Source organism: Vespa crabro, chromosome 22 (genome assembly GCF_910589235.1).
Source record: "Vespa crabro chromosome 22, iyVesCrab1.2, whole genome shotgun sequence".
NCBI classification, from domain to species: domain Eukaryota; kingdom Metazoa; phylum Arthropoda; class Insecta; order Hymenoptera; family Vespidae; genus Vespa; species Vespa crabro.
The window spans coordinates 905,001-929,522 of NC_060976.1; the positions used below are offsets into that span (position 1 = coordinate 905,001).

The window sequence follows — 24,522 nt, forward strand, 5'->3', positions numbered from 1 at the left end:
ACACAGACATACACACACACACACTTAATAATCATTTATTTTACGAAATATTTGTCGTAATAATTAATAAGAATATTTAACAAATAAATTTTTTCTTTTCTTTTCTGATAGCTTTCATTCTCATCTCTTTTGTTTTTTTTGTTTAAATCAATAAAATCGGTATCAATAGTCCAGAAAGAATATCATTTAATAGCTTTTTTCTTTTTTCATGTCCATGTCATACATTTGAAATTTAAGATTTAAGATCTCTTATAATTCCAATAAATTTTATAGCCCTGTGATCCATCCAAACCACCGTTTCGTGCGGTCCAATGTTCCTTGTACAATGAAAGAAGTGTATTGACTGACGGGCTTCATCAATGGACGCCGTACTTGTACGAGAAACAAAATCCATGTGCACTTTACTGTATCAACGAGAAAAACACTTTCACCAAACTATCCCCTACTGTGAACGATTCAACTCCTTGTAAAGGCGGCACGAATTATATGTGCCTTTCCGGAGTTTGTAGGGTATCATCAATGTCTTATTATAACTTTTTGTTTTACTTTTCTTTTTCTTTTTTTTGTTTTCTTTCATTCGTCTTCTTCTTCTTTGTCTTTATTTTATTTTTATTTTCTTTTATTTTCTTAAAACAACAAGAGACATTTTTTAGGCAAAAGGTTATATCTTCTTTCATTCGCCGTTTAGTTTTTATTTTGAAAATAATTTTTTTTTTTTATAATACGATCGCGTGCGATAAAATTCCGAAGTTTGGAGTTTATGTCATTTAAAAGAAATTCAATTTACCATCTATTACACCGTCGATTCAACTACAAAAGGAAATGATAAAGTTTTATTACTTCTTTTGGGATTTTCTTTAGGTTGATTAAAAAAAAAAAAAGAAAAAAAAAAGTAAAAAGGAAGAGAAAAAATTAAATAGACTGATATTTATATCGTATCGTTTGATCGATACTTCAAATCTATGATCAATATTTATAATAATAATATATCAGTAAAGCAACTCAGACGCAACTCTGATAGTTAATTATTTATACTTATACAAATATTCATGTATATCTATCTAACATTTATTTTACGAAATACTTGTCGTTTATTAATTAAAAATATTGATAGGATAAATCAAATCTTTTTTTTTTTCTTTTTTCGAAATGAAAAATATATTATTTCGTTAAGAAGATTAACACCAATTAATACGCGAAACTTTTTATATTAAAAATCTATTAACGTTAAATCATTTAATTTTTTTAATCGTTTATAGAGATTTGATTTATGATAATAATATTTCAGAAAGTAGGTTGTAATTGGGTAATCGATTCTGATGCAATTGAGGACAAATGCGGAATTTGTAATGGCGACGGAACGAAGTGTACGATAACTGAGGGAGATTTTGACGAGCCTTCTGCACAATCGGGTAAAATATATATATATATATATATTCTTTTTATCACATTTGAAAAATTATTTCCTTCTTAAATAATATATATATATATATATATCTAAAGGATCTCTTGGTTTCCCATAGCTTATATAAAAATTGTAACCGTACCTCGTGGTGCACGAAGTATAATGTTAATGGAAAAGAAACCTGCGCAGAATATATTCGCAGTGAAATTGTCTAAAGACAGCAAGTATTGTTTGAATGATAAAAAGTGAGTGTCTTTTTCTTTTTTTCTTTTCTTAATTTTTTTTTCCTTTTTTTCCTTTTTTTTTTTTCTTTTCGTTTATTCGATAACGAACGATTGGAATAAAAGAGTACTGTGTTTTTCTTTTTATTTTCGTTTCTTTTCTCTTTTTATTCATTTATTTTATTTTTTTTTTCAACGTATTTTCACTAACGATATTTGATTTTAATTTGAAGGTATATGAAAACTTTCAATATTTATATTCTTTTTGTTATATCAAAAATATATATGCATATATATATATATATGTATATACATATATATATATGTATATATTTATTCATGTAATTATATTAATATATTAATATAATTATATATTAATTTAATATAAATTAATTCATTATAATAAATTTATATATTACAGTATGATATATTAATATATATCTCTTATTATATATAAAATTATATATTGAAATATAATAATATATTTATATATTATATTTAATATTTATATATGTATTATGTTAATATAATTAGATTAATATATACATATATACATATCAATAAGATTCAAATACCTTAAATCCTTGATAATATATTTGTCATCTACGTCATATATGTATATCAAAGAAAAATATTGAACAAAAAGGAAACAAAAAAAAAAAACAAAAAAGAGAAAAAAGAAAGGAAAAAAAAAATATTAATTTTATAACAACCATTAACCTTATAATTATTGGGTAAGATAAATTACTAACAAGCTCGATACAATGATTGATTCTTCTCGTGTTTAAATCTTATCGTTTCGAAATGTAAAAGTGAATTGCAGAACGCAATGAGGGAGAGAGAAAGAGAGAGAGAGAGAGAGAGCGAGAGAGAGAGAGCGAGAGAGAGAGAGAGACAAATGCAGAGAAAGAGAGAGGGAAAGAGGGAGGAAGACAGAGACAGAGACAGAGAGAGTGAGAGAGAGAGATTGAGAGAGAGAGAGAGAGAGAGAGAGAGAAAAGATCAAAATAATTGTACTCATTTATTCAACTCGTTCGATAAGATTTCTTAATGAGCGAAACGAGGAAATAATTAACGAGACTAGCGGACGATTCGTTTTGTTAGTCGAGAGGAGAGAAGTGGCGATTACGAATGCGCTGGTACGATGATTATTTACTCCCATCCGGAGCCGGATAAGGAGGAGATCGCGATGAAGGGTCCGATCGACCAAGATATCGATCTCGAGGTATGTAAAATACGTAACAACGTATTTTTGTCGTCCATTTGGAGTTTAATTCTTAAATCGAGAGGGATAAAGTTAACGAATAATACAACAAAAAAAGAAAAGAAAAAAAGAGAAGTACCTTTTGATAATTGAATAATTACAAAAAAAAAAGAGAAATAAAAAATAAACGCAAAAAAAAGAACATAATAAATAAATAAATAAATAAATAAATAAATCTTTTCCCGATTGATCTTTTCAGTACGTGTTTTTCTATCCCAAAGTGAATCCAGGGATTCACTATAGCTACTCGAGCGGAGTCGTAGACACCAACGTGACCGTTTCACCGAAATATATGTGGGATTTTGTCGAGTGGACGGAATGCAGTGCCAACTGTGGTGGTGGCTCGATGGTAACGTAAATATGGCATTTGCTCGTACAAACGTTCAAAGAACGATCGTATTTCGATATTAAAGTGACTCCGGTAGAAAGTCAACGGGTATAACGTTACGTTTCACATTTATTTGTTCGTTTTCGTTTATTTCTTTTTTCTGTTCTTCTTTTTTTTTTTTTTTTCTTTTTTTTTTATTCGATACAACAAAATCAATGCGTTCGCGTTTGAATATCCATTTGTGAATCACGAAATGATACATCGACCAACAAGTCGTTTTTTTGTTTTAATACGAGTACAAAAGCAATGGATTTAATGCGATATTAAAATGAAAAAATTGCAAGAAAAATTTTCAATGGATTTTTATTTATTTATTTATTTTTTACTTTGTTTTATTATTGTTAGGTGTCCGAACCAACTTGCGTCGAGGAAAACAATGGAAAAGTCAGTCCAACTTTCTGCGATGGTATACCACATCCAGAACCAAAGAGTCGAGTATGTAATCAGGAACCCTGTGTTGCGAAGTAATTAATAATTTTTATATTGATATAAACAAGCAATTAGTTGTATAAGACAATGAATGAATACGTCTTGTATGTAACTCTTCTATAATGCAAATTTGAAGTTACATATTAAGTATATAATACTGTTATAATATATATATATATTCAAGTAACATACATACTTAATAGTATTTATATATAAATAGTATTAATAATATTATAATAGTATTAATATATTATATATATATATATATATATATATATATATATACATCAATATAATATATATATGTATATATAAGTATGTATATGACTTTTGAAGTCACATTATATATTTTAAGTATATATTAAATATGTAAATCTTTGTATTTTCTATATTTTATTTCATTTTATCGTTATATAAAAATTATTTGTTAGTACGTATATGATGTTCTTAATATTATTTTTTTTTGCTTATTTTTTCTCAAGTTTAAATTATAACTTAATATAATATAATAGTACAGTATAATAATATATTATACCGGGTATTCAAAAATTAAAAAAAAATTTTATCTCAAGCCAGAACACGAAATTTTTTTTTTTTAGAAAGATCGTTTAAATAGAAGTTATCTGATTTCAAGAAAAAATTATTATGATATTTTTATTGCATTTATTTTTTTGTTTTATCTAATATAAGGTAATGTCAAGATAAAATTTGTTTCTTTTATTTTTTTTTCCATACAAAAAAATTTTTCTTATTAAAAAGTTTTTTTATAATGGCTATATACTCTATGTAAAGAGAAAGAGAGAGAGAGAGAGAAAAGAAAAACGAGTAATTTTTGTTTGATATATATTTTTTTTCTATGAGCCCAAAAAGAAAAGAAACTAGAAAAATTATAAAGGAAAGTTTAAATAACATCATTAAGTAAAATTGTTTCGATTTTTATACTTTTTCTTATTTTAAAATCTTATATTGATTTTGATTGTAAATATTTTTTCTTTTTTTTTTTTTTTGATTTGACACACTTCGAACATATCAAATATATTAAACGATATATCACCTTTAGGTGGAGAGTAAGCCAGTGGAGCAAGTGTAGCGCGTGCGACGGTAACAAAGGCACTAGACATCGTAAAATTCAATGCGTGAGAATGAGTGGTCAACCAGACGAGGAAGCCATTCAAGCAAATTTCGATGCCTGTAAGGGTCGCGTGCCACGACAAACAGAGGATTGCGTTGGTAAAGAAAAATCTCATTCGTATTCATTAATTCGTTCGTTTAATTTTCTTCTTAACGAGAAATTTATGAAAATATCTTTTACTTCTCTTTATACTTTTTTTTTATTATTATTATTAATATTTTCCTTTTATATATATATACAAAAAATTAGACTAAGGAAATTTTTGTTTTGTTTCATTTAATCATCGTGTAATTATAATATATTTGTAAAACAATCAAGGAAAAAGAATTATATGATAAATTATTTACAATATATATTTTATATATATATATATATATATATATATATATATATATATCATATATTTTATTTCTTCTATTGAGAATATCAGTAATATTTTTTTTTTATATATAACACAATTAATATCTTTAAAAAATAAATTCATAAAAAATTGAAATAAATATCTTTTCGTTTTATTTTATAATTTTATAATTATATAATTTTTGTTTTAATAATTATTAATTATTTTTTATTTCTTAAAAAATAAAGAAGAGAAAAATTGTATAAAAAAATTATTAATTATCATATTTTATTTCTTCTCTCAAAATTAAAGGTACACTTTTATAAGTACGTATTAGTATAATTAATGAACATAAAATTCTTCAATCTTAATTGTCACGTAAAAAAGGAAAAACTCTCGAAGAAGATTCTTTTTTTATTCTTTTTAATTTTCTTTTTTTTTTTGTATATATAACACAATTAACATCTTTAAAGAATAAATTTTTAAAAAATTGGAATAAGTAAATTTTTATTTTACATTAATTAAAGATTAGTAATTAATTTTTTATTTATTAAAAAATAATGAAGAAAAAATCCATGCAAAATTATTAATTATCATAATTTTATTTCTTCTTTCAAAATTAAAGATACACCTTACACAAGTACGTGTTAGTATAATTAATGAGAAAAAAAAAATCTTCGGTCTTGACCATTGTCACGTAAGAAGGAAGAGCTCTCGAAGATCTTTTTCTTATTTTTTTCTTGTTTTCTTTTCTTTTGCTTTTTTTTTCCAAGATTTACCAACCAAGCGAACTTTCGGTGAGTCCTCTCGCCTGTCACTTGAAAGTTCAACCAGAGTCTCTAGCATTTAACATACATATATGTATGTATACTCGACCTCGGTTATGCCAACCTCTCACTTAATTTAACTCCGTACGAATGTTGATTTTCTCTTGAGATTTCAAACTTTTCCCGTCTCCATCTTTCTTTCATTTTATCTATCAATCTATTTATCTATATCCTTTTCTTGGATTTTTAGTTCAATCTCTATCAAATTAAATTACTTTGATTTCTTTTTTTTTTCTTCTTCTTTTTTTCTTTTTTATTTTTCTATCGTATTTGATTTCATTTCATGTCGTTATATTCGATCTGTTATTTGTTTTCTTTTTTTTTTGTTTCTCGTCCTTTGCATTCCTTTTGTTAAATAGGAATTTTTTTTACTCGAAATTTTTCTCATCTCAATATAATTGTAAAATAACAAATCGTTTATCTTCCTTTTGCATATTACATATTTTTTTCTTTTACAGATTTTGCAAATTCAAATTCAACTTTTTGCAAATTGAATTGACCCATTTGCAAATAACACTTATCATTCCGCGAATTGAATTCATCCTTTCACAAATCGAATTCATTCTTTCGCAAATCGAATTCAATTTATTCAACGTTACTGATGATTTTTTATATATACATGATTATTGACAATTTAAGCTTTAACGATAAGCCTTAATGATATTTTTTTTGTAAGGCTTAATGATATAAAAATATTCTGAATATACTTGTATCAAGTTATTTTTATTATGCGTATGTCATTATTTCATCAATTATCAAGATTAGAATTTTAATTTTTCGAATAAAAAATTAATAATAGTTAAACTTTGACAATGTTTTACCATATTATATTTAAATATAATTACATTTAAAACAATATTGAATTTGATGTCGATGATATGAAAAAAATTCAACTCATCGCAAAGAAAAATGTTTTGAAAAAGTTTTTCCGATGAATTCGTTTAGTCCTATGAGTTTTTAATTATTATTATTCAAAGAAATATTTTTATATGTCGGTATATTTATATATCATAAAAATTATGAATTTCCTTCAACGATAGATTTACATTTGATTATTATATGTATTCATAATCGAAACTTAAGAAAAAAAAAAAAAAAAAAAAAGAAGAAGAAGAAAATAAAATAAAATCGTAAAAAAATGCATTCCGCAAAATGAACAAATTCTATTTGCAAAATGACGAATTCAAAGCGAAGTAACTCATTTTCCTACTTATATCTATATCCTACAATTATATATCAATCGTGGAACTATTTGCTCGTACTTTTTCTAGGAACGAGACCGTGTAAGAAAACGTGCGATAAGAAAACTCGAGAATCTGGAAGAAACGAATTGATCGAGGACGACGAAAGGGATGAAAATTTAACGGACGATGATCGACGTAAGATGATCGATAGATTTGTGGATCTCGGTTTGGCACGATATCTAGAAAATATTCGTGCCTCGACGAAGATCATTGGTAAAAGTTACGATAAAAACGAATCGAATGATTTCCGACGGTTTTTACGAGATTGGGTGATGAATTCTGAAGAGGAGGAGGAGGAAGAGGCAGAGGAGAAGGAGAAGTTGAGAGAAAAGATGATCGAAATTGAGAATAAGAGAAAACGTACCTGTGAATTATCAACTGTTGAGACAAATTTCACTACCCCAAAACCAGGATCAATAATAAAAGATTCAATTCCTGAGGAAAACGTAATATTAATGAATGCACCCTACAACGAAGAATCATTATTATCTAATCTATCGGATAAAGCTTATCAAGAGGCCGGTGACTTAGTTGGAATGAGTATCGATACTAAACACAAGAAAACTTACAAAGGAGCGGAAGCTGTTAGATTGATAGAGGAACTCGTTAATAACAAACAACCGAAGAACAATATGTCCGAGAAGTTGGCGATACAGAGATCAGAAAATAAATCCGATCTAACTTTATAGCTTCATTTTTATTTTCTCGATGCCTGTTTTTTTTTTTTTTTTTTTTTATTTATTTATCTATTTATTTATTTTTTTTTTTATTACTATTATTAAGCTCGTCATCATTTAATACCTGTAGTATCTATGAACGTTAGAACTTAGAAGTAAACATTATTTTAATAAACGAATTTAATAAATAAATCGAGATATATATTTATTATTTTAATAAATATATATCTTCGTATAAAAGAATTCTTTTCGTCTTTTTGATTAACATAATCATATAGATTAATTTTAACTTTAATAATTAAGGTTATTATTTACATTTTTTCCCTAAGCCATAGCAATGCTGAATGAAACGCTAATATCTAATCTATCGGACAACAATCGATCTTTTGCAAAGTTGAGCTTCTTTACAAATTAAATGTTTCTTTTATTTTCTTTTTTTTTCTTTTTTTTTCTTTTTTAAGCTTTTATAATAAAAATAAAATCAATTGTAAATTTATTGTTAATAAATTAAAAATTTTATTATATTTGTATAACAGTACTTCTCAATTAGAGAACCTGTTGCAATATTAATTACAACTAAACAACAACTGTATTTAATTTTGATAGATTGCAATGTTTACAGCGAGGTGAATTAATTAATTATAATTGTTAATATAAAAGATCAATATTATAAAATTTCACAGTAAAATGAAATTGAAGTGCAATTATATCGATATTTAATTTTCCTGGAATTCTTACAATTTACGGGAATGAATAATTTACTGTAAATGTGGTTTGAGGTTGAAACAAAATATACTCATCGTCGATTGTTGAACGTTTAATTTTGATAAGCTGTACATTGTAATTATAAATTCGAGAGAATTATTAAAAATATTTATTCGTTACGTGTTATTTCAAAAATATGAAATACGATAAACTCGATGAAAAATTTTATATTTATATATAAAGGAATGAATTTGATTTGAAGACCTATAAATATGATTTCGAAAAATTTAGATCGCAAAATTTCTATGTAAAATTTTGAATTCCTTAACAACGAATTTACATTTGATTATATCTTTTATTACGAGCTTAAGAAAAATAAAAAAAATAAAAAAAAGGTTTTTTTTTTTTATAAATTTGATTTGCAAAAGATTGAATTTGATTCGTGAAGAAATGATTGATTTAGATTTGCATAAAATTCAATTTGTAACGTAAAACACGTATTATTGAAATGTCAGGTGAGAAAGCACGAAATAAGGGTAAAAATTTATCAACGTTATTCGAATATTAGTGACTAACCGTAAAAAAAAATAATATGGAGAATATATTAAGTTTGTTTCGTGAAAAAAAATTAGTATAATACTCTAAAGTAAAAAATTAAACTATATATAATAACATATATATATATATATATATATATATATATATATATATATTAATTATTATTATAGTACATTATATATAGTATACTATAGTATATTATATAGTATATTATATATTAGGTTGGAAACTATGAAACGGGCGTTGAATGAAAATAAATAACTAAACAAAAACGCCCGTTTCATAGTTTCTAACCTAATATAATATATAATATATAATATATAATAGACTATTAAATTGTATGTAAATAATATTAGACTTTACCCGTCTATTAAAAATATAATATATTATATTTCTTTCGTAATACTTGTGATTATATCACGTTCGACGTTTATTTATTTATTTATTTATTTATTTATTTATTTATTTGTTTATTTATTTACTTCTTTCTTTTTCTCTTCATTATCTTATAATGCTTTAAAGACTAACGAAAAATCGTAAACGCATTTTGAATGTGTGTTTTGTACGAGAAAAGGATTACGTCAGGTTATCGTCCAACGTTTTAGACCGACAAGCGATTAACAATGGACTACATGTGTACCGAAAACAAATCGAACGAATGGTTTTTAAAACGTGCTGGTTATTCTGAGAGCATCGCAGAATAATTTAGACGGTTTTTTCGAAAAAAACAAAAAAAAACAAAAAAACCGATAATAATAATAATACCAAAAAAAGAAAATCGAAACTGTACACTCGGAGATTATCTTCGATAAGAGCTTTGCGAAACGTATTATCGAAACGATTTTAAGGAAGATATTATAGGATCGCTTGAGATACATCCTTTCAATGAAATAAATTGCCATTTTTATCTAAAGGACAATAATGTTTGTCTTTTAAAACGAAACATCAATTGGATATTTAATACGTTGCAAAAAAGGAACGTAAAAAAAGAAAAAAAAAAAGAATAGAAGAAAAAAGAAGAAAACAAAAAATATTGACACTCATTAACTACGTACGTGTATCGTGCGTTCTCATCTCGTTTCATTCAAGAATTAGTATACTTTATATTTATAATGAAGGAAAAAAGAAAAAATGAACAAAAAAGAAAAAAAAATAGGAATATTAACGATAAAAATATCTGCAGATTTTACGAAGTTCGAAGCCTTGGACTCGATCGATTTGACAAGATTATTGATCATTTGTCGAAGTCGCAAGAAAAAAAAAAGAAAAAAAAAAAAAAAGAAAAAAAGGAAAGAAAAAAGAAAAATCTCCTGAGGAAAACATTTGACAGTAATATCGTCCTAGAGATCTAATGATGGTTCTAATCAAATACGCTAACAAAGCGATAAAACGATCATTATAACCGTGTAATTGTAAACGTCTATGCGGAATGTAAAACCTATGACGTCGAAAGATCGTATTTATTTTTTCGAAAAAAAAAAATCAAGAAGCAAAAAATAAACAGTCGAAAATTAATTAATTGATTATTTGTGTTCGAACGAAACGAAAGGAAGGCGATACATACATACATATATATATATACATACATACACATGTACATGTATACATACTTATATACATACATATATATATATATATATACGTATGGATTTATTTACTCGATGATACGAAACGAATGATAAAGGAAATGCAAACTTGGCAGAAAATATTATTTTAATAAACGAATTGAAATGAAATATACATATGTATCTTTTTGAAAGAGAAAATATTGTTTTTTATTTATTTATTTTTTTTTTTAAACTAACTCAATCATTAGATATATTTTAACGATGACGATGTTAATAACGTTAATATGAAAATTTTTATTTCTTTTTTGTCGAAAATAATGACTACGTTATTAATTCAATCATAATCTTTATTTCGACATATTAAATTTGTTCGATCAAAACTGTACATCCAAGGATTCAAATTTCTTCTTTATCAACGAATGATGATAAATAAATAATTTTCTTTTATACGTAACTTATTTAATTCTTCTTTCAATATATTTTTATTACGATCATAGACGATCGATTATTAATTAATTTTATTAATATTGTATTAGAAAAATGAAAAAGTTGTTTTCATTTTTTCCTCCTGTATTGTTCGTATATATTTAACAGCATCCATTCCAACCAATACCAATTCCGAATCGTTTTCTGACGTTTTCAAGGAAAGATCCTTCGGCAAATTAATAATATTATTATTTTCATCGCGTTCGATTATAATGGTAAGGGTCAAATTATCAATATATTCCTTATCGATCACGAGTTCTCCTTTATTAATGTCATCAAGGTTAACCGTAGTCTCATTGTTAATTAACGATTTATCCTCATCAATTGAGATATCCTCGATGATACGATCGATTTGATTTATTTCGGAGGAACATAACATTGACTCTTTTGGTTTTGGTCCTTGACAATAGTTATCCGGTATAATATCAACGTCCTGTTCACCATGACCAATCGGACGTATGCATTTCACTGCTCGTATCCTTTTACACGTTGCCGTGCAATTCTCGCAACCTTGCCAATCGCCTAACATCCATCTGTTTGATAATAATTAAATTGGATCGATCGTTCGAAGGAAAAAGAAAAAAAAAAAAAGAAAAGAAAAGAAAAAAAGAAAGAAAAAAGTTTCTTCATTTCAAAAAAGTTCAATTTCGTTCTACGAAAAATTTTTAACAGATAAATGGACGGATATATTTTTTCGCGTAAAAGAAAAAGAAAAGAGAGGGAAAAAAAATTGAACACCTTTTCGAATCAAATATATGACATAATTAATTAATTTCATTAAATAAGAAATAATTAAAAATGACCTGGGTAAACAGGGTGCTTGATCGCACGGTCTAACTTTCACATCCGGTTTTGTTAGATTTTTGCAATTATTCTCGTCAACCATACCACCGATTTCCTCTATACAACGTGCCTTCGAGACCTGTTCGCCGGGTCCGCAAACAGCTGTACATGGTTCCCAGTCAACAAAACCCCATGAGAATCTTCCCCTCCGTGGTTTATCTTGTTTCAATCCCAACGAGTATTTCAAGGTTACATTTTCCACCGGGTGTACCTTAAATTCAAAGTATCATATTTAATGTGATAACGATTTAAGAATTGACTCATATTTCAATTATATAATATGTCACTTAGAGATTTGGAGATCTTTCTTAAAAAAAAAAAAAAAAAAAAAAAAGCAATAAGAAAAGGAAAAAAGGAAAAAGAAAAAATCGAAATCAACAATTTCATCCAATTAGAAAAAAAAAAAAAATTTCCTTCTCCCGATAAAATATAATCCGTTACGGTTGTTGGATCGAGATAAGTATTTTCTCATAAATATGTTATATACCCTCAAATACCTCCTCATAATATTTCTTTGGTTAAAGAATGCTGTTAATACGTTTTAGTACACCGGTATTTACGTTACACCATAAGGTTATAAATTTAGGATAAAGGAAAACTTTAAATGGGTACTTCGTACGATAAAAATATTTAATCGTTCTAAACGATTCGAACTAAAGAATACGTCTTGTTAAGAATACGTTATCCGTAATGCGATATTTCTACGTTCCTGGTAATATAAATATTGTAACTACCTACGCTTCATCGTATGTACAATCTAATCGTTTTAGTGTTACGTATGTACGTGTTAAAGTGTGCGTGACACTCTCATGTACGAAACACTTCTCTCTTACTGGTCAGAGATACGATATCGCTGAACGGCACTGTACTGCGCTACGAGTAATTAGACGACTGCATTCTCATTATATTTACCAATATAACCAAGTCTTCCGTGACGGGTCCTGGCACATTTAAAGCTCCCTGTCTCGGTCTTATCATACCGAGCCACGCCTTCGAGCCTGCCACTTCGTACATTCCTAAGTGATTTCTGAAACAATCGAGTCATTTATTTCTAAAAAAAAAAAAAATTCTATACGATCGATTATTCCGAAATTTCAGGGAAGAAAAGAAAAGAAAAGAAAGAAAAAAAAAGATATATATATATATATATCAATTAATCATATTTACGATTATATCTTTTTACGTTTGATCGGACATTTTCGTTTTATATTAAAAAAAAAAAAAAAAAGAAAAAGTAATAAAAATCAAATCCTTACGTTCGATCTATAACGGGTGAACGTTAAATATTTTCAATTTGTTATTTATTTACATTGAAAGTGATGCTTGTTCGTTTTGCCAATAATCGATCTTTTTTAAAATGATACAAATTTCGACACGTCACGATCTATTCTAGCTTTTTTTATTATACTTATTATTGTTTATGATGTATAAGTAATAAAATATGTCAAATGGATTAATAATATCAAAAATGTACTATATAATATGGAATTACTTTCGTGTAAAAGTAATAATCAATGAATATTAATATATTCTATTATTATGTTTTTTTTTTTTAAACTAGTCATTTCGATTAATTTTGATAGAAATAGCTGTTAAAAATATTCAATTTTTCTATTATTAAAGAACTTGGGAGAATTTTTTGTTATGCTCTTTTTTTTTATACATTCCGTGGGATTATTATAAACAATCATTGTATAATGCTATAAGCGATAACAAAATTAATTTCTATTTTTTCTTTTTTTACAAAATGATAATGAAATGATATGAAATCTAAGAATTATGTCGCTATCAAAATTTTAGAAGGATGGAATATATAGATCGGTTTAAATATGTTGGATGAAAATGATTTTTAGAAAAAAAACAAAAAATTATATAAAATTTTATACTAAATATCGACAGAGACGTACGTGAATTTGTCAAATTTTAGATTTAATGTGTAAATTGAGAAAACGTGTAAAAATTAAAAAACCTTATGTCAATAATTTTCTGTATAAAAATAATATATACTCGTCTAATTGGAAGAGTATAACGATATGACGAGTTTATTTTTTTCTATATAATGATTATTTACAAAAAAAACTTTCAGAATAATTTTCACGAAATGAATAACATATAAAGGATATATATATCTGGATTTATTAAAGAATAATGTAATTTTTAATTCATTGCGAGACAAAATATTAAGATGAAATAATTATACTTATATTTATTTATTAAAAATTATGAATAAAAAGGGTGTACGTTTCAATTAAAATTTAAATATAAATACGTAATTATTAAAAATTTTCAAAATTTGATAATTATCAAACTCCAAAATAAATCCATTCATGGACCAATCAAAAATATTATATTTTTAAGATAATAGTTATTAAAAAAAAATAATTCATTACGTAAAAGAATTACATATAATGAAGTTCCTAAAAAGATCAAATGATGATATTATTAATTAATTATCAATATTTTTCTATCGATTGCAATGCAAATAATTAAATATCACGAAATTAGTAAAAAAAAAAAAAAAACAAATAAAATAAAATAAAAAGTAGAAGAAATGGATTTACAACACTTTCGAAATGAATGAAATATTTTCGATTCATTAAAAAAAAAAATTCGTGTCACTTTACAACACTTAGATACGTTATTTTTATTTATCATAAATTATTATTATCATTATCATCATCATCATCATCATCATCATTATTATTATTATTATTATTATTATTATTATTATTATTATTATTATTATTATTATTATTATTATTATTATTATTATTATTATTATTATTATTATTATTATTATTATTATTATTATTATTATTATTATTATTATTATTATTCTTATTATAAATTAATTTTATTTAAGTTAACTCATAATTAAATACGTCCTTTTTTTTTTGACTTTTTCTCCCTTTTGATCTCACACACACACACACACCATATGTCCTTCAATTTAATTTCCTCTAATAACTTTATTTTTTTCTAATAGGATTTTTTTTTACCCATCGATTAAAGTAGATCCAGAACTCTTAGCTTCTACCATAATTCTCGACTTTGTAGGATGAGTTAGTTCAACTCGTATGTTTCTTGAGCCAGCCGGTACGTCTACTATCTTCCTCGGTTCTGACATTATCGAAAGATTTGTATTAGCTATAGGATAAGAGAGAGAGAGAGAGAGATAGAGATAGACATAGAAATAGAGATAGATAGATAGATAGAGAGAGAGAGAGTTATTAGAGGTAATTAATGGCTAATTAACGGACTTGATTGGGCTTGGATTACGAACGTTCCTTCCTTGATCTTGCAGGATGTGCTGTCACCTCGACAAACGCCGCAAACATCTTCGACCGCGTTGGATTCCATATCGAGATCGCATGGTATCTCTCTGCAGACGCCAGATACGCAGATGTCGCGGATGCCTCTGTAGCATGTAGTACCATCAACGACCTTTGGCCTTAATGACGTTACCAAACCCGTATCGCTTAGGCAGTATAGGGAGCACGGATTTTCGGAAGCTTTCAAGTCTAATTGCGAGGTTAATCGTTTTGTATTAAAGAGAACGAGAGAGAGAGAGAGAGAGTAAGTGAGTGAGAGAGAGTAAGAGAGACAGAGAGAGTGAGAGAGATAGAGAGGCTAAGAGGGAAAAAGAGGGGTAAGAGAAAGAGGGAAAACGATCTCTTTAAGCCGTTAGAAATGCCCGGCATTTCGTGATTCTACGAATCGCGGGTTCCTTTAATTCCTTACTAAAAGCCAATTTAAACCCAACCTAGAAACTATATTCCAATGGGCAATCGGAGATATAATTAAACACGATGAACGGTTTTATTATTATTATTATTATTATTATACGTCTCATGTTTAGATTTTTATTGAGTCAATGAAGTAACCGAACGTGACGAATTTTATTATTGAAATTGTATATATTTGAGATTTGTATCAAATTTGTTAAAAATTCTTTTTAATCGTATATCTGATGTCAATTGAAGACAAAAAGATTTTTTCAATATCGATTCTTTTCGTTAATTTCAAATTGGATTTATCCTATATCCTATATTAAAAAGAATTATAATTCATCGATACGACGATAATTTATCTGAAATTTTATAGTCTTAATCAAATATAAAATAAAATAGTCTTTAAATAAATATAAAATAAAATAAAAATAGAAATAAATATAAAATAAAAAAAAAAAAAATAAAAATAGCCTTTTTAAATAATCTGATCATTCTTAATCTTGTAACGTATCATTTTCTATTAATCTATCTTTAAATCAATGTTACATATTAATAAAATTTACAATTTACAATTGATATGTCTATCGTGATATAATAAGTTGTCCCATTTCAAATGATAACTAATTATTATAGGTTTTTATAAACAAACGTTTCGTACAAAGTTCATTAGAGATTAGATTCGTTAGGAATTAGATTTAAGTGAGTACGGAATGAGATGTTGAATGAGATGGGATTAGACTTTGCGAAATAAAACGTAATACTTGTTGAATCTATTTAACAGCGGGCCGATACTGTCAATGTCAAAATTTGGAATTCATAACAATGTTTTTCTTTTTCTTTTTTATTTATTTACTTTTTTTATTTATTTATTTATTTTTTTTTTTTTTAATGAAATACAATACTTTAAGCTTAACTTAATATGATGCTGTTTACATCGGTTATTAATCCGCAGATTCGCCGTGATATCGTTAATGGTGATATTATAATTGGCTCATTAATTAGATGTTTGTTTTTTTTTTTTTTTATAATTCGATATATTAAAATACCAATGAATAGGTATATTATAGACACATAGATTTCATGATTGAAAAAGAAAAAAAAGAAAAAAAAATTGTTACTACTTTCGTGTCATCATGAGACAACGGTGTCCTTTACGAAATATATATATATTAGATATCATACTATTCAAAATCTAATAACTTTTATTCTACATAATTTTATTCGTTGTCATAAATATTTATTTCTTCGTAAAGAAATTGATTTGTACGTAAACGTTCGTTTATGGATAACACTGCAATCGAATATATTACATACCGTGTCGTTTAAAACGTCACACCCGTTATAAAATGATGTACATGTTATTTATGAATGTAAAGTAGTTTTCAACAAAAAGAAAATTAATAAATTCGATTAATGACAAAAGACAAATTTGAAACATACTTTCCGGCAAATTATAAGCTATCCATCGATGAATTTTTCCATCCTCTGGAAAGACCCAATCGTTGAATTCATTGCACTGAACGTCTCTGAACGATGGCGCATCGATTTCGCAAGGCTAATTGAAAGAAATTATAAGTATTGAAAAAAAAAACAAACAAAAATAAAAAGAATAATTGAAAAAAAAATTTCTGATAGATGGCACAATTTAAAATGAACTCACATTGGTGGCACAAATTTTGTAACGTTTTCTTATACCGGGACAATAAGTACCGCTATTGGTTGGACTTGGATGATCGCATCTTCTCATTGCAAAGGCCACACCGGATCCACAACTACGAGAACATCGACTCCAAGATGACCAACTACTCCAACCACCATCGATCGCTCCTAATCGTTCACCTATCATGACGCACTTCATGTTATAACACCACTGCAATATCAAAATTGATCACTTTTTTTTCATATATATATATACATGAACCATTTATTTTGAAAGTGGTCTAACTCCATTTGTCAATTTTTTCAGGTTGCTATAATTACATGTACAACTTTATCTTATTTATCAGTAAAGCATTTCAGGTTGCTTATATTCCGAGTAAATACGATAATTCTTGACACATAAGTTTGCAGAGTTAATTCAATAATTTAACCGTTTATTTTGAAAGTGGTCTAACCCATTTATAATTAAATCAATGAATGAAAATGCAAATTTTAAAGTCCTGAATTTATTACCACGTCGGGGTAGACCAAGAGAGTTCGAAAATATTATATTGACACCACTATATAAAAATATCAGATAAATTACAACAGCAAAATTCAAAGACATAATTGACCTATTACGATATAATTGACCTATACCACCGGAACATCATGATTTCTTCAAATCCCTTTCACACATACAAAATCTAGATGAGTAGTAAATTGTTTTGTAATAAATTTATGTTTGTAATTTTGTACGTTATTTAGTTAAAAAATGTTTTGAATCGCATAAATTATGTTTTCGAAGTGTTTTAAAGATATGTAAAATAAATTGAGTATTGTTTTTTCAATTTGAAGCATCTTAAATTATGTTGAATGGACTTGGGCACCTTCAAATTTTATAATGAATCTGATTGTTAATTTTGAAAGTGACCTAACTCCATTCTTGATAAGAAAACGCATATTATTCACTTAATAATTGTCACTATTTTAATAGGAACTATAAATTTAACACCTTTAGATACACTTAAGTAGTATGACTCATTAGTATCCTATACGTATATTTTTAAATTCATTGAAACGCAAACCCTTAAATATTTCGATATGAAGATAAATGGAGTTAGGCCACTTTCAAAATAAAAGGATCATATATATTATTTTTCGTTTGTTTGTTTGTTTGTTCGTTTGTTTATAAAAAAAAAATATGTCGAACGAATTAAAAATTCGTCAGCGTTTTTTTTCTTTTCTTTTTTTTTTCTTTTCAAATAATAGAAAGAAACATTATCCAATTACAGCTCTATTATCTAACGAAAAAATAATTCAATTAATATTCTATTTGTGGTTGATCGCTACTCTTTCTCTCTTTCTTTCTCTCTCATTCTCTCTCTCTGTATTTACGAAGGATCAGATAACGATTTTCATCATTTTGTTCATAGTGAAATAAACGAAATTCATTTTATTCTCGTTTCATCGCAAACGAAAAGCTTCGCCGACACGGTGACCACGTAAAATCGTATTATTCGTCACGTATGTCCACGCAATATACAACGATTTCGTTTCCTTTTATCGTTGCGATAAGTTTACGAGAGGGCAATTTTTCCGCAATACTAGTACGACAGTAGATGCGGGGATGAGCGGGAAAAGGGTGAACGGGCGAGACCGTGCAAAGAATAATAAAATTGCAATAAACCAGAAATTCGTTTCTAATTTCGCAAATCGTGAATCAAATTTTTTTGCGACGTCCTTACAAATCGAGTTTCAATGAAAAGAGAGAAAGGCTATTAATGTAAAATAACTTTTTTATTGATTATTGTAGGTTGTATAATTTTATTATATCTGTAAATGTTCTTTGTGTTTATTTGTATTATCGTTTTATATCATTACTGCATACGTCTAGACAATATTATATATATATATATATATGTATACATATATTGTAGCATGTATTATAGATTATATTACATTATTATATAATATATAATATATAATAATAAAAAGAAATATATATATAAAACTTCCAGTTTAATCGGAAGTCGGATATTTGATATTTCATACTCTTCAATATATATATATATATATATTTTTTTTTTTTTTTTCCTTCTAACAAATTTGATATTCTATTGAGCTTTTACTTTATAATCACCCTCTATATATCGAAAAGTATTTTGCATTAATCTATTATCTAAATAATTATCATAATTAATATTTCTCTAATAGATACTCATCCAACTTTAGCCTAATCATCAAAAAATATCCATTGTCCACGTATTAACTCAATCGGACAAATACATAAACGAAACAGAATCGCTTAAATCGCTTTGCCTTTCTCATATGTGTATATATATATATATATATATATATACACACACACACACACACACATACATACATATATATATATACATATATGTACATATATATAGATTCGTAAATCGTCGATTGTATCAGGTCAACGAGGGGTTGGTGGGGAGGACAGAAAAAAGAGAAAAAAATTAAAAAAAAAAAAAAAGAAAAAAAAAGATAGAGTACGACGATTGGCCGAGCGAACTGGGGAAACAAAGCGATTAACTTTGTCAGATTCAGCCAGGCAATTAGAAATTGCCTATTAGCAGGAATCCCGCGCAAAACTAAAGGTGTATATCGTCACTGATAGTACAAAAGAGAGAAAGAGAGAGGGAGAGAGAGAAAGAGGGATGAATACCACTAGTCTGTTGCATTGACAGTACGCTGCTAATGACTTTGGTCTGTGTGTTCGTTTCGTTGGATTCTCTTTCGTTGCGATTGTTAACCATCCTCCCCTAACCCCATTCCCCCTACACTCTCACCCCTACCTCCACCTCTTATCCCTTATCATCGTCATTCCCTGCCCCCCCCCGCCTCCCATCTCACCTCCGCGTAATACTCTGACTGTGGCTTATTAACATTGTCACATAAATTTGAACGTCCTCGTTTACAATACAACTATATTAATGCTTTGAAACGATTTGTTATTTGCATAACAAATAAAAATCTCTTTTTCCTTTTTTCTTTTTTCTCCCCCTTTTTTTCTCTTTTTTTCTTTTTTTTTCTTCTTTTTTCGAATCCATCCGATTTCGCATTGATATCTCGATACTGACCAATGTCATGTTACCAGCGTCAATCTTTTCTATTATTTATTACTCATAATTGACAGATCATAGAATAATCAATAATTATACGTAATGAATGTTAATTTTGTTAATATCTTTTTTATTTTTTCTCCCTCTTTTATTTTTCCTATCGATTCCTATTCAATAATGACTTTTTTTCGATTTTATATGTACCTAATGAACTTGATGATGATATCGTCAAAAGAAGAAGAAGAAAAAAAAAATAAAGTGAAAAAGTAAATAAAAATATATCTTTTCCTTTCTTCCTTTCTCTTTTTTTTGTTTTTTTTTTTTTTTGTTTTTTTTTCCAAAGGATTCGATACAAACAGAAGCAAAAAAAAAAAAAAAAGAAAAAAAAAGAACAAAGAGAAAAGGAAGGAAGGAAAATTATATCGTTAAAGTATACAAAAGAAAAGAACAAGAAGAACGAAATTTCGATCGATTCTATCTTCGTGAAACAATCGAAAGAATTCGTGCTAATTAGTCGTTGTAATGTTTCTTCTTTTTTTTTTTTTTTTTTTTATTTTTTTTTGAAAAGTGATAATAACTTTACCCTCTTCTCGGCGCAGGGGGTTCCCTCAGCGGGTGGTTTTCTAACTGACACGCAACCCTTTTCCGGAATAGAACAGCTCAGAGTCTCGCAGTTCTGTAAAACGAAAAAAAGAAAGAGAGAGAGAGAGAGAGACAGATAGAGAGAAAGAGAGAGAGAGAGAGAGACAGATAGAGAGAAAGAGAGAGAGAGAGAGAGAGAGACAAAGACAGAAAGAGAGAGAGAGAAGAATCGTTTTTCACATACGGCTACCTTGAGCTCCCTTAAGTTGCCCGTTTTCTTTCGTGTTGATTGCGATATCGTTTTAACCGACGATAACGCCATTCTAATTTCTTATCTTAGTGAGGGCCAAAGGTTGTAGTGTTGGATAAGTATACGTAGGTAGGTAGAGATAGGTAGGATAAGGGGTTGGAAGAAAAGAGAGGGACGGATAAAGGGGTGGAAAAATAATGGTCTATTACAAACAAATATTTTACCGTACGGATAAGGCAGATACGCGTCAGGCAAGAAAAGAGGCAACAGCTTGGAGATGCTAACGACAGATGGTGCCTCTTTACGGTCGGTATATATGCCTAATCATCGAGGATCCATTTCAAGTTGACGATCCATTTTACCACGCGCGTTTCCAATTTCTTTTTTTTTTTTTTCAGGCCACCCTTTTGCACAATATTCATTTCCACCCTTCACGCTCTTCATACAACTCTCACCCTACCTATCCCAACCCACTTTATCCCCACCCTATTACCATATACTACTCACAGTTCTGCACATATTTCATTCGACTTGCTGTTGCGAAGTTACGAAAATCGAAAATGCGGTTAATTTCATTACCGTTAGCAAGTAAGCGTGACTTGCTATAGTCACGCCTTATCGAAATTTTCTTCTTGCTATTCACCCCTCTATGTCTATGTATTCCTTTTTTTCTTCTTCTTCTTCTTTTTTTTCTTTATTTTATTTTCTACCCTCGAGCGTTTTCATTTTCGAACCTTCATGTTTTTTTTTTCTCGTCTTACTTTCCTTCTTTCTTTTTTTTCCTCTTTTTTTGTTTCTTTTTTCTTTTTTTTTTTTTTTTTTAAAGGGTTACATACATCCAATTGGATCCAAGGAAGGATCCAATTTTCACGATTCCTTTGTTTGTACGTAATTTATTTTATTAATTAAAAAAAAAAAAAAAAAAAAAAAAAAAGAAAGTAATAATCATTAAATATGCGTAATAGCATGTACTTATTTAAAGACATATTTGTCAACGGAAAGCAATTAAAATAATTAAAAAAAATAGCAATTAAAAAAAAGCCGGTCCATTATGAAGCTAATGTTTATGATGTTTTCATTTAATAACAAAAAAAGAAAAATAAAAGTACGAGCGATTAAATTTATTATGCGACTCTTGATGAAAATTATTATAATGTTTTAATTATAAAAAGAAATACAAAAAAAAATTATAGATCTTAAAAATATATTCGTAATCCAGAAAGACTGGATAAATGACATGAGAAATAATCGTAGAAAAATCTTTTCTCAAATTTTTTTCAAATAATTTTCAAACGTACGAAGTAATATTACATCGGAATAATATCAAATTCTACAAAGTCAACTTCAAAAAGCTATAACTTCGTCAATTTTTCGAATTTTTTGATAAAACTTTTAATGAACATTCTTAAAGGTACTATCGAAGAAAAAAAACAACAGAAAAAAAGAAAAAATATTTTTAGAAGATCAATTTTCTCTTAATCTTTCAAATAAATGTAACCCCTTCAATTTACGTTCACAACGCATTTATATAAATTTTGCAATTTTTTTATCAATTGAGCCTGACTTTTCAGTTATTCGGAATGTTGTATTTTGATGATATTATAGATTAAAAAGAAAAGAAAGAAAAAAAAAATAAATAAATACAAAAGAAAAGAAACGAAAAATACTTTTGAAGGAACAATCTTTTTCTTCTTATTTTTTTCTTTGTTTTGTTAAAAAATCTTTTGTCTTAAACAATTAATCCCTTTCTTAACTTTCTAAGAATAAGAAAAATTATACAATTAGATCATTAAATTAACGAAGATATAAATTTAAACGATTTTTCAGTTATACGGAATATTATGTTTTGAGGTTGGTCGTTGCAAAGCAAAAGAAAAAAACAAAAAAAAGAAAAAAAAAAAACAAAAAAAAAATGAAAAAACAATCTAAATTCTTATAAGAATAAAAAATGTCAATCATTCGATCGAATTTAATTTCTGGTGAACAATGATAAATAATGATGATCGTGGGAACGTTAAATCAATCAAATTTAATAACTTACGATATCGAGATCACAATGAACGACATCCTGACGATACATTAGACGACATTGAAAATCGCTATTATATATGACCCCAGGTAACATCTCCATTATAGGAAAATGATGATCCTTTGGTTCATCCTCAAGACAACGAGCCAAACCAGATCTGATTTCAATTCGAAAAGAAAACGATGAAATAAGAATTAATATAGGTAATATGAAATATTTTTTTTTTTACGAACGAATAATACACAGAAAAATGAAAAAAAAAAAAAAATATATATAATAATTTAAATTAAAGAAATAACATATCTATACGTTTATAAATGAAATTGATAATCACAATATACATGAAAATTAATTAATGAATTAAACATGAAAATTAAATTAATTAATATAATCGATATAACGAATAACGAAAATAATAGAAAATAAATCAAGAAATAATATTTACGAAAAGAAATTTTTAACTAACTCGATATAATGTTGCAATATATATATATATACATATATATATATATATATATATATATATATATATATATATACAATATGAATGTAAATTAATATAATCGATATAACGAATGATAAAAATAATAGAAAATAAATAAAGAATTAATATTTGTGAGAAGATATGCTTAACAATATGTGTATGTGTGTGTGTGTGTGGGTAAAGGTAAAGAAGAACAAACTAACTCGATGTAATGTTGTAAATAATTCCGAGAACAGTTGGACCACTTTTTCGTCACGTATGCACTTCCAGGGTACATAACCGACGTTTCCACGAATCCATCGTGATGATGAACTATCCCAGTACATCCGTTCTCCCGTCCGACGTCATGTGACATACCGAGTCTGATGACGAGCAAGTGAGAGAGAGAGAGAGAGAGAGAGAGAGAGAGAGAAAGAGAGAGAGAGAGAGAGAGAGAGAGAGAGAAACAGAGAGAATGAATGAGACAAAGAAAACAAAAGAGAAAGAAAGTAACGAAAAAGAGAAAAAATCAAGCTGCTTTTCAGCCAATGATTTTCTTTTTTTTATTAACATGTCGAACTCATTCAAACAATTTTTTATCATTCTCTCTTTCTTTCTCTCTCTCTCTCTCTCTCTCTCTCTCT

At 27.2% G+C, this 24,522-nt stretch overlaps 3 protein-coding genes across 7 annotated transcripts in view; 1 reads left to right on the forward strand and 2 right to left on the reverse strand.

The window, feature by feature from the left end:
• LOC124431626 (A disintegrin and metalloproteinase with thrombospondin motifs 12-like) overlaps window positions 1-8,054 on the forward strand; it is a 21,242-nt gene extending 13,188 nt beyond the window's left edge. For 2 of the 4 annotated variants that reach the window (XM_046979736.1, XM_046979735.1), the window contains exons 10-17: window positions 274-510; window positions 1,289-1,412; window positions 1,524-1,650; window positions 2,731-2,851; window positions 3,090-3,239; window positions 3,624-3,742; window positions 4,768-4,937; window positions 7,278-8,052. In XM_046979736.1, coding sequence (XP_046835692.1) covers window positions 274-510; window positions 1,289-1,412; window positions 1,524-1,650; window positions 2,731-2,851; window positions 3,090-3,239; window positions 3,624-3,742; window positions 4,768-4,937; window positions 7,278-7,939 — 1,710 coding nt within the window. In that variant the 3' untranslated portion in view covers window positions 7,940-8,052. Of the gene's footprint in view, window positions 1-273; window positions 511-1,288; window positions 1,413-1,523; window positions 1,651-2,730; window positions 2,852-3,089; window positions 3,240-3,623; window positions 3,743-4,767; window positions 4,938-7,277 lie in introns of all 4 variants that reach the window. The other 2 variants (XM_046979738.1, XM_046979737.1) reach the window with 2 other exon arrangements.
• Window positions 8,055-11,117: 3,063 nt separating this feature from the next.
• On the reverse strand, window positions 11,118-17,362 carry LOC124431677 (A disintegrin and metalloproteinase with thrombospondin motifs 6-like). 2 transcript variants are annotated; one of them, XM_046979849.1, is made up of 4 exons: window positions 17,259-17,362; window positions 13,000-13,114; window positions 12,048-12,298; window positions 11,118-11,777 (listed from the first exon to the last, which is right to left on the reverse strand). In XM_046979849.1, the coding sequence occupies exons 2-4, from the start codon at window positions 13,099-13,101 to the stop codon at window positions 11,291-11,293; spliced, it is 840 nt and encodes a 279-aa protein (XP_046835805.1). In that variant the 5' UTR covers window positions 13,102-13,114; window positions 17,259-17,362; the 3' UTR covers window positions 11,118-11,290. The 2 variants fall into 2 exon arrangements, with proteins under 2 accessions (XP_046835805.1, XP_046835804.1); XM_046979848.1 differs by lacking the exon at window positions 17,259-17,362 and adding an exon at window positions 15,087-15,155.
• On the reverse strand, window positions 15,328-24,266 carry LOC124431835 (A disintegrin and metalloproteinase with thrombospondin motifs 7-like). The gene is made up of 6 exons (XM_046980175.1): window positions 24,103-24,266; window positions 23,428-23,572; window positions 21,138-21,230; window positions 17,479-17,688; window positions 17,244-17,373; window positions 15,328-15,608 (listed from the first exon to the last, which is right to left on the reverse strand). The coding sequence occupies exons 1-6, from the start codon at window positions 24,252-24,254 to the stop codon at window positions 15,328-15,330; spliced, it is 1,011 nt and encodes a 336-aa protein (XP_046836131.1). The 5' UTR covers window positions 24,255-24,266.
• Window positions 24,267-24,522: the final 256 nt, after the last annotated feature.